Source organism: Mustelus asterias, unplaced genomic scaffold, assembly GCF_964213995.1.
Source record: "Mustelus asterias unplaced genomic scaffold, sMusAst1.hap1.1 HAP1_SCAFFOLD_208, whole genome shotgun sequence".
NCBI lineage: Eukaryota > Metazoa > Chordata > Chondrichthyes > Carcharhiniformes > Triakidae > Mustelus > Mustelus asterias.
The window spans coordinates 92,176-103,531 of record NW_027590196.1 but is presented as its reverse complement, the minus strand read 5'-3'; the positions used below and the strand labels follow the sequence as shown (position 1 = coordinate 103,531).

Genomic DNA, 11,356 nt, shown 5'->3' with positions numbered 1-11,356 from the left:
CAAACAGACAATACACAGTACGACCATTTACCTTGATGTTCATCATCGAACAGTCAAGCCTGTGATGCTTTGTCTGGTCCAGAGAGATCGACGCCACCGTTGGCCCTTGGACGTCACTGCATGCAGCCGAGGTTGATACTGAGGACCCCTGCTGGTCGCTCCTGGTCGTCGTCGACCACGATGGCCGCCCCCATGAATCGCACGTGGGTGAGGGCGCCAAGCGTAGCGACTCCTGGTGGTCATCCTCCTCCTCCGTCAGCCACGATGGCGTCATCCTGGATTCGCACGTGGTCGGACCTCGTGGGTACTGCGACGCCGAAGGAGATTGTCTCCGCTCTGGAGGGTCACAGGCTGCACTGCCGTTCTTGGGCTTCGATCTGCAGACTTTCGCGTAGTGCCCCTTTTTACCGCACTGACTGCAGATCACCGTTTTGGCTGGACACTGTTGCCGTGGATGCTTGGCTCCTCCGCAAAAATAGCACCGCTGGCCGCCTGGAGCTGCCGCCGTCGTCGGGTCGATATGGGAGCGCGAGCCCGTGGGGCGAGGAGGGATTTGTGCTTGCTCCTGCCACGTTGTCTCCACGTGGTCTTTGGAGTACAGAGCCAAGCTTTTCGACGCTGCCTCCAGCATCTCAGCCATCTCCATCGCTTGGGTCAGGTTGAGGTTCCCTTTCTCCAATAGCTTAAGCCGGATGTACGAGGACCCTACCCCTGCTACAAACGCATCTCGGGCGAGGTCGTACATGTACTGCTCAGCCGACACAGCTTTGCAGTCGCAGCCCCTGGCAAGCTGCAAGAGCTCATTGGCGTAATCCTCCATGGTTTCGCCCGACTGCCGACATTGTGTAGCAAGGAGGTAACGAGCGTGAATCTCGTTGGGTGGTATCGTGTATCGTTTTTTCAAGAGCTCGATGGCCCTCGGGTAAGTGGTGGCCGCACGAATCGCGAGATAGACCGTGTCGCTTACCCTCGCGTGGAGGACCTGGAGTCTGTCGTCGTCCGTAGTAACTGCTGCAGAGGCTGCCAGGTAGTCCTCGAAACACTTCAGCCAGTGGTCGAAGGTGTTAGAGGCACCGACCGCACGTGGGTCCAGCGTCAGACGCTCTGGTTTCAGCATTTGCTCCATACTCTCTTTACTGTCGTGAGTTTTGTGTTTGTCAATAAAATTGATGCGCGACAATCAAGCGCGAGGTACAAGGCTTCAGCGATTGAAGGCTTTTATTGACAAACAATGGAACTATCTAAACACGAGTACACCAATCCAGACTGGAGGGGTCCCGCCTGAGCAGAGGGTCTTATACCTCTCCCCAGGAGGCGGGGCCCGACCGGGATGTGCCATAACAGCATCCACCACAGGTATATTAATCCCACAGTGTAAACACCCTAACCCAACAACAACATTATAACAACCCCACAGTGGCAACACCCTAACCCAACAGTAACATTGGAATAACCCCACAGTTGTAACCAACGATGGTTCACCACAAGACCATCACCACCTTCTGGGTAAAAAGTGTTTTCCTCCTATCCCTTTAAACGTCCTGCCCCTCACCTTGAACTTGTGTCCCCTCATGACTGACCCTTCAGGAGCAGCTGATCCCTATCCACCCTGTCCATGCCGCTTATACTCTTGTATACCTCAATCAGGTTGCCCCTCAGTCTTCTCTGCTCCAACAAAAACAACCCAAGCCTATCCAACCTCTCTTCATAACTTAAATGTTCCATCCCAGGCAGCATCCTGGTAACTCTCCTCTGCACCCCCTCCAATGCAATCACATCTTTCCTTTAATGTGGTGACCAGAACTGCACACAGTACCCCAGCTGCCTAAGCAAAGTGTTGGAGTGACTTACCTGCTTTTGTAATCTATGCCTCGATTGATGAAGGCAAATGTCCTCTATCCCCTTTTCACCACCCTACTACCATGTCGTTCTGCCTTCAGAGATCTATGGACAAACTCACCAAGATCCATAGATACGAGAGTGACTTTTAAGGGGTGTCTTGACAAATACATGAATAGGATGGGAATAGAGGGATATGGTCCCCGGAAGGGTAGGGGATTTTAGTTCAGTCGGGAAGCATGGTCGGTGCAGGCTTGGAGGGCCAAAGGGCCTGTTCCTGTGCTGTAATTTTCTTTGTTCTTTGACTCTTTGTTCCTCAGAACTTCCTAGTGTTATGCCGTTCATTGAATAGGGCGGCACGGTGGCACGCTGATTAGCACTGCTGCCTCACAGTGCCAGGGACCCGGATTTGTTTCCTGGCTTGGGTCACTCACTGTCTGTGTGGAGTCTGCAAGTTCTCCCCGTGCCTGCGTGTGTTTCCTCCAGGTGCTCCGATTTCCTCCCACAGTCTGAAAGACGTGCTGGTTAGGTGAATTGGCTATGCTAAATTCTCCATCAGTGTACCCGAAAAGGCGCCGGAGTGTGGTGACTAGGGGATTTGAAGGGTAACTTCTGACATCCCTCCAGACTATCCACAACCCCACCAACCTTCGTGTCGTCGGCAAACTTACCAACCCATCCCTCCGCTTCCTCATCCAGGTCATTTATGAAAATGACCAACAGCAAGGGTCCCAGAACAGATCCCTGGGGCACACCACTGGTGACCGACCTCCATTTAGAAAAAGACCCATCTCTACCCACTCTCTGCCTCCTTTGGGCAAGCCAGTTCTGGATCCACAGGGCAGCAGCCCCTTGGATCCCATGCCCTCTCACTTTTTCTAGAAGCCTTGCATGGGGGACCTTTTCGAACGCCTTGCTAAAATCCATATAAACCACATCTACCGCTTTCCCTTCATCAATGTGTTTAGTCACATTTTCGAAGAACTCCACCAGGCTCGTAAGGCACGACCTGCCCTTGACAAAGCCATGCTGAGTATTCTTGAGCATACTAAACCTCTCTAAATGCTCATATATCCTGTCCCTCAGGATCTTCTCCATCAGTTTACCAACCACTAAGGTTAGACTCACCGGTCGGTAATTACCTGGGCTATCCCTATTCCCCTTCTTGAAAATAGGAACCACATCCGCAATCCTCCAATCTTCCAGCACCTCTCCCGTCTCCATCGACGACGCAAAGATCATCGCCAGAGGCTCTGCAATCTCTTCCCTCGCCTCCCACAGTAACCTGGGGTACATCCCATCCGGACCCGGCGACTTATCTATCTTGATGCCATTCAAAGATTCCAGCACAACCTCTTTCTTAAAGTCCACATACTCAATCCTTTCAGTCCACCGCACGCCCGCAGTACATCCACCCAGGTCCTTCTCCTCTGTGAAAACCGAGGCAAAATACTCATTGAGCACCTCTGCCATTTCTACTGGTTCCGTACAGACTTTCCCCCCTTCACCTTTTATAGGCCCTATTCCGTCATGTCTCACATCTGCTCTCACTTAATGTCCCACAATGGATAGTGATCAGGAATCTTGGGTGACTTTTCCCTCACTAGTTCAGGTAGTTCAGACAGGTTGAGGCCAATTATAATGTTCGGCTTACTGTGTAAACGTAGAACTGAACCAACCGCTTGCCTGGTCTGTATGGCTCAGTAACACAAGGTTGGGCATTTACCCCCTGGACTATTTCAATGGCATTTCTACACACTCGAGATGGAAATGTATTTAGATATTTAGAACTCTGTTATGTGGACCATACAAAGAACAAAGAACAATACAGCACAGGAACAGGCCCTTCGGCCCTCCAAGCCTGTGCCGCTCCCTGGTCCAAACTAGACCATTCTTTTGTATCGCTTCATTCCCACTCTGTTCATGTGGCTATCTAGATAAGTCTTAAACGTTCCCAGTGTGTCTGCCTCCGCCACCTTGCCCGGCAGCGCATTCCAGGCCCCCACCACCCTCTGTGTAAAATACGTCCTTATGATATCTGTGTTAAACCTCCCCCCCCCAACTCACCTTGAACCTATGACCCCTCGTGAACGTCACCACCGATCTGGGGAAAAGCTTCCCACCGTTCACCCTATCTATGCCTTTCATAATTTTATACACCTCTATTAGGTCACCCCTCAGCCTCCATCTTTCCAGTGAGAACAACCCCAGTTTACCCAATCTGTCCTCATAACTAAGCCCTTCCATACCAGGCAACATCCTGGTAAACCTCCTCTGCACTCTCTCTAAAGCCTCCACGTCCTTCCGGTAGTGTGGCGACCAGAACTGGGCGCAGTACTCCAAATGCGGCCGAACCAACGTTCTATACAACTGCAACATCAGACTCCAACTTTTATACTCTATGCCCCATCCTATAAAGGCAAGCATGCCATATGCCTTCTTCACTACCTTCTCCACCTGTGACGTCACCTTCAAGGATCTGTGGACTTGCACACCCAGGTCCCTCTGCGTATCTACACCCTTTATGGTTCTGCCATTTATCGTATAGCTCCCCCCCTACGTTAGTTCTACCAAAATGCATCACTTCACATTTATCTGGATTGAACTCCATCTGCCATTTCTTTGCCCAAATTACCACTCTACTAAAATACCTTTGAGGAGGGGAGCTGATTTGATAGACTCATGAGGGAGAGAATTTGCTGATCTGTGAGTATGAGGGGGAGGGTTTGCTCGTCTGTGAGTCTGAGAGAGAGAGTTTGCTGATCTGAGAGTCTGAGGGAAAGGGTTTGCTGGTCTGAGAATCTGAGGGAAAGGGTTTACTGGAGTGAGAGTCTGCGGAAGGTGTTCTGCTGGTCAGAGAGTCTGACAGGGGAATCCGCTGGTCTGTGAGTTTGAGGGAGAGATTTTCCTGGCCTGAGAGTCTGAGGGAGGGATCTGCTGCTCTGAGACTCCAGTGGGAAGGGATCTGCTGGTGACTCTGTTCTAAGAGACCCCTCAAGGAAAGCAGTTCAAGACCTCTTCCCTGCTGTGTCTGATTATATGGATCAGGGAGTTCTCCACTGCAGGAACTTAGAGTCCAGGTGGACCTGCATGTGAGTGAGGGCACTGTTAACTGATTCCTGGTCCAGTTCTGGGAGAGGCTAATGCATGAGACATGTAGCTTGTGACCATTCAGTGACCTACCAATCTTGGGGAGTAAGGGTGCAAGACTTTCTTTGCCAGCACTCCGGAAGGAGGAAGAGGAAATGCAGAAGAGAATGGGGTCTAGAGCACTGTTCACATACCATAATGGCAGTGATAAGTATGACTTCAGCCAGGTGTAGATCGTGTAAACACTTGTAGACCAGTTCTCTGTGTAAATGTGCATCAGGGTGGCAGCTGTATCAGGACAGTTACAAACGAAAAAGGCAACGACAACGGCTCCTGAAAAGAGAGAAAAAGCACAATCAATCAGCATCCTATTGAGTAACATTCAACTTTTGCATCGTGCAGGGATCAATTTATTTCATTTGGTAGGTTCAGCAATAATGTGCTGGAAAATCAGTAAGTAAGGAAATGTGATCAAAGACCAAGAGAAATCTGTTAGCCTTGCTGGGCCATCGCCTTCCCCTGACCTCATTTTGGATGTATTGCGATGATATGCTGTGTCATCTGCATGCTGAGAATGAGTAAAATGATTTTTATGTTACATAGAACATTACAGCGCAGTACAGGCCCTTCAGCCCTCGATGTTGCGCCGACCAGTGGAACCAATCTAAAGCCACTCTAATCTACACTATTCCAATATCATCCATATGTTTATCCAATAACCATTTGAATGCTCTTAATGTTGACGAGTCCACCACTGCTGCAGGCAGGGCATTCCATGCCCTTATTACTCTCTGAGTAAAGAACCTACCTCTAACATCTGTCCTATATCTCTCACCCCTCAATTTAAAGCTATGTCCCCTCGTGCTAGCCATCATCATCCGAGGAAAAAGGCTCTCACTATCCACCCTATCTAATCCTCTGATCATCTTGTATGCCTCTATTAAGTCACCTCTTTACCTTCTTCTCTCTAACAAAAACAACCTCAAGCCCCTCAGCCTTTCCTCATACGATTTTCCCACCATACCAGGCAACATCCTGGTAAATCTCCTCTGCACCCTTTCCAACACTTCCACATCTTTCCTATAATGCGGCGATCAGAACTGTACGCAATACTCCAAATGCGGCCGCACCAGAGTTTTGTACAGTTGCAGCATGACCTCCTGGCTCCGAAACTCAATCCCTCTACCAATAAAAGCTAACACACCGTACGCCTTCTTAACAACCCTATCAACCTGAGTGCCAACTTTCAGGGATCTATGCACATGGACACCCAGATCCCTCTGTTCATCCACACTACCAAGTATCTTACCATTAGCCCAGTACTCTGTATTCCTGTTACTCCTTCCAAAGTGAATCACCTCACACTTTTCCACATTAAACTCCATTTGCCACCTCTCAGCCCAGCTCTGCAGCTTATCTATGTCCCTCTGTAACCTGCCACTTCCCTCTGTACTGTCTACAACTCCACCGACTTTAGTGTCATCCGCAAATTTACTAATCCATCCTTCCACGCCATCATCCAGGTCATTAATAAAAATGACAAACAGCAGTGGCCCCAAAACAGATCCTTGCGGTACACCACTAGTAACTGAACTCCAGGATGAATATTTCCCATCAACCACCACCCTCTGTTTTCTTACAGCTAGCCAATTCCTGATCCAAACCACTAAATCACCCTCACTCCCATGTGTCCGTACGTTCTGCAAAAGCTTACCATGGGGAACCTTATCAAACGCTTTGCTGAAATCCATATACACCACATCAACCGCTTTATCCTCATCCACCTCTTTGGTCACCTTCTCAAAGAACTCAATAAGGTTTATGAGGCACGACCTACCCTTCACAAAACTGTGCTGACTATCCCTAATCAAATTATTCCTTTCTAGGTGATTATAAATCCTATCTCTTATAATCCTTTCCAATACTTTGCCCACAACAGAAGTAAGGCTCACCGGTCTATAGTTACCAGGGTTGTCCCTACTCCCCTTCTTGAACAAGGGGACAACATTTGCTATCCTCCAGTCTTCTGGCACTGTTCCTGTAGACAATGATGACACAAAGATCAAAGCCAAAGGCTCTGCAATCTCCTCTCTAGCCTCCCAGAGAATCCTAGGATAAATCCCATCCGGCCCAGGGGACTTATCTATTTTTACCCTTTCCAGAATTGCTAACAATAAGGTTGTATCTCTCTCCTCTCGCCTTAAACCTATGGCCTCTAGTTTTGGATTCCCCTACCTTTGGGAATAGATGTTGACTATCTACCTCATTGAAGTCAGGAATGGGTTAATGAACTTTGTCACACTTAAGCATTAAGACCCGAACTCTGTGATTTTGTTGAGAACACTGCAGAGTTCATGTTTTCGTCAGAGTTCGGTGTTTTTCATGTCTGTACCAGATAAGAGGAACTGCTATTTTTTGCTGTCTCCACTGTTATTCAGAAATGCGATTAACCAAGCTTGAAATAAGCTAAACAGTCTCCATTTTCATGTACCTTTGTTTAACACGATGGAGTTGACATGTATGCCTTCTGTCTTTGAATCACCATAGATTTATATATATATATTCATCATACGTTATTCATCTTATCCTGATATAAAGTATTATACAAACCTGTATGTATATTAGTTAACTTGTTTGTGCAAAACCTGTGATGTTGTTTCAAGGATATAAATGACGAACAATTGTGGCCTTGGAGATCGAACAAACTACGCAGAGGAAGATACTGCTAATACAACAAGAATCTCACCATGAACTTCAACATGCACATTGACTGGCAGACTCAAGTCGGTAAGGGTGGAATGGAGGAAGAGTTCTTAGAATGCTGTCGGGATAGTTTCCTTGAACAGCATGTTACGGAACCGACGAGGGAACGAGCTATTTTGGATCTGGTATTGTGTAACGAGGTAGGTAGAATTAAGGATCTTATTGTGAAGGACCCTCTTGGGTCTAGTGACCACAATATGGTCGAATTTCTGATTCAGATGGAAGAGGAGAAAGTTTGGTCCCAAACCAGTGTCCTCTGTTTGAACAGAGGGAAATATGATAGGATGAGGGATGAATTGGCTAAGGTAGACTGGGAGAGCAGGCTGGCAGGTAGGATAGCTGAGGAACAGTGGAGGATTTTTAAGGAGATCCTTTTCAGTTCTCAGCAAAAATATATTCCAGCAAAAAACAAGGATTGTAAGAAAAGGGAGAACCAGCCGTGGATAACGAAGGAAATAAAGGAGAGTATTAAAATAAAAACAGCTGCGTACAGAGTGGCCAAAAATAGTGGAGAAACAAGTGATTGGGAAAAATTTAAGAAACAACAAAGAGAGACTAAGAAAGCGATAAAGAAAGGAAGGATAGACTATGAAGCTAGGCTAGCAATTAATATAAAAAATGATAGTAAAAGTTTTTATAAATATATAAAAAGGAATAGAGTGGCTAGAGTGAATGTTGGACCCTTGGAGGACGAGAGGGGGGAGTTAATAGTGGGAAATGAGGATATGGCTGAGTCTTTAAATAAGTTTTTTGTGTCGGTCTTCACGGTGGAGGACACAAATAGTTTGCCAAATATTAACGATAGAGGGTTGGCAGCAGGAGAAATACTTAATACAATTAATGTTACCAGAGAGGCAGTGCTGGGTAGACTAATGGGACTGAAGGTGGACAAGTCCCCGAGTCCGGATGGAATGCATCCCAGGGTATTGAAAGAAATGTCAGAGGTAATAGTGGATGCGTTAGTGATTATTTATCAAAACTCGTTGCATTCTGGGATAGTGCCGGTTGATTGGAAAACGGCTAATGTCACGCCGCTGTTTAAAAAAGGAAGGAGACAAAAGGCGGGTAACTATAGGCCGGTCAGCTTAACGTCTGTAGTAGGGAAAATGCTGGAATCCATTATTAAAGAGGAGATAGCAGGGCATCTGGATAGAAATGGTTCGATCAATCAGACGCAGCATGGATTCATGAGGGGAAAGTCGTGCTTGACGAACATGTTGGATTTTTATGAAGATGTGAGTAGGGCGGTTGATGGAGGAGAACCGGTGGATGCGGTGTTTTTGGATTTCCAAAAGGCGTTTGATAAGGTGCCCCATAAAAGGCTGCTGAAGAAGATTAGGGCACACGGAGTTGGGGGTAGTGTGTTAAAGTGGATTGGGGACTGGCTATCCGACAGGAAGCAAAGAGTCGGAATAAATGGGTGTTTTTCTGGTTGGAGGAAGGTAACTAGTGGCGTGCAGCAGGGATCGGTACTCGGGCCGCAACTATTTACCATTTATATAGATGATCTAGAGGAGGGGACGGAGTGTAGGGTAACGAAGTTTGCAGACGACACAAAGATAAGTGGAAAAGTGAATCGTGTGGAGGACGGAGAAGATCTGCAGAGAGATTTGGACAGGCTGAGTGAGTGGGCGAGGATATGGCAAATGGAGTATAACGTTGAGAAATGCGAGGTTATACACTTTGGAGGAAATAATAACAAATGGGATTACTATCTCAATGGAAACAAATTAAAACATGCTACCGTGCAAAGGGACCTGGGGGTCCTTGTGCATGAGACGCAAAAGCCCAGTCTGCAGGTACAACAGGTGATCAAGAAGGCAAATGGGATGTTGGCCTATATCGCGAGGGGGATAGAATATAAAAGCAGGGATGTCTTGATGCACCTGTACAGGGCATTGGTGAGGCCACAGCTGGAATACTGTGTGCAGTATTGGTCCCCTTATATGAGGAAGGATATATTGGCATTGGAGGGAGTGCAGAGAAGGTTCACCAGGTTGATACCGGAGATGAGGGGTTTGGATTATGAGGAGAGGCTGAGGAGATTGGGTTTGTACTCGTTGGAGTTTAGAAGGATGAGGGGGGATCTTATGGAGACTTATAAGATAATGCGGGGGCTGGATAGGGTGGAGGCGGAGAGATTCTTTCCACTTAGTAAGGAAGTTAAAACTAGAGGACACAGCCTCAAAATAAAGGGGGGTCGGTTTAAGACAGAGTTGAGGAGGAACTTCTTCTCCCAGAGGGTGGTGAATCTCTGGAATTCTCTGCCCACTGAGGTGGTGGAGGCTACCTCGCTGAATATGTTTAAAGCGCGGATGGATGGATTCCTGATCGGTAAGGGAATTAAGGGTTATGGGGATCTGGCGGGTAAGTGGTACTGATCCACGTCAGATCAGCCATGATCTTATTGAATGGCGGGGCAGGCTCGAGGGGCTAGATGGCCTACTCCTGCTCCTATTTCTTATGTTCTTATGAACAAAGACAGACATCTTAGAGAATTGCAATGTAATGAGGGCGGGGCCCGGGACATATATAAACTCTGTTCTTACTTGTGTTCGATGAGAAGGCTGGGGGTCCACTGTTAGGAACCTCACTTCTCCCACAATTGTGAAAATAAACCTGCATTTTGATCCATTAATAGTGCCAGAGGTTTTTTTACCTGCAACAATTGGGGGCTCGACCGGGATAATCTGTTTACGGTCCGGTTGAATGGCCACAACCGGGACACCGGAATAGATTACCGAACTTTAAATAGAGTGGGTCAAACTGCAGTGGGTAATCATCTGTGATAAGAGTGTGTGATGTTCAGACGTGAGTGAGATAGAGACTGTCTAAGTGATCGCCGGAGTTTGAAGGAAAAGCCTTCATGTGTAAGAGTTAGAAGGAAAGGCCTTCTAAGGAGAAGCCGGCTTAAAAAAAATAGAATAAGCGGTGGTACGGAGGGATGTGATCAACCCTTACAGGTATCACCGGACTCCGATAAGAGCGACCTGGGAGGGGGAGAGCGAGAAGGGAGAATAAGTCACTCCAGGCGGTGAGTATAAACTTATCAGTGTTATGGCGGGACAAAGACAGTGGGGACCCCCTGGGTCCCTGATAAATGAATTTATGACTAAGAGGGACAGACTCATAAAACAGATGATAAAAGGGGGATGGGATTTAGACCATCCACTAGACCAACAACGACAATGGTTGGAAAAGGAAAAGAAAAACAAAACTAAGAAAATTGGAGTTCTCTTAGTTCATCAATTGGCCGGATTAATTGAACAGGTTTCAGTCTCGGGTAAGAAATGGGCTGATGTCAAAGAAAAAAATTAAAATGTTAAACAACAAAGGGGTGAAAGAGCCTATGAATTTGGGGAGCGACTCTTTAGAATATACCAAGAATGTTGGGGAGTACCTGAAACTGCCCGAACAGATAGAGCCTTTTTACAAGCATTTAAAGACGGGCTGTCGCCAGCTCACCAAAAAAATCCTTAAAATGGGAGTTTTCAATACCCAGACTTATGATGAATTAGTGGAATGGGCATCTGGAATTAGAGATGGACCAGATGAGAAACTATACCCTACAAATAAAACAGGAAAATGTTAGTGCAAACAGTGGAGGAGCTAAACCAAGGGGTGCGTGCCATAATTGTAGGAAACTGGGTCACTTTGTCAGGCA

At 47.1% G+C, this 11,356-nt stretch overlaps 1 protein-coding gene across 1 annotated transcript in view; it reads right to left on the bottom strand.

Moving 5' to 3' along the window:
• Positions 1-4,908: 4,908 nt before the first annotated feature.
• The window catches only part of LOC144485648 (neurotensin receptor type 1-like), a 31,386-nt gene continuing 24,938 nt past the window's right edge, over positions 4,909-11,356 (bottom strand). The window contains exons 2-3 of the mRNA XM_078203747.1: positions 5,023-5,262; positions 4,909-4,925 (exon numbers count right to left, since the gene is read on the bottom strand). Coding sequence (XP_078059873.1) covers positions 4,909-4,925; positions 5,023-5,262 — 257 coding nt within the window. The remainder of the gene's footprint in view (positions 4,926-5,022; positions 5,263-11,356) is intronic.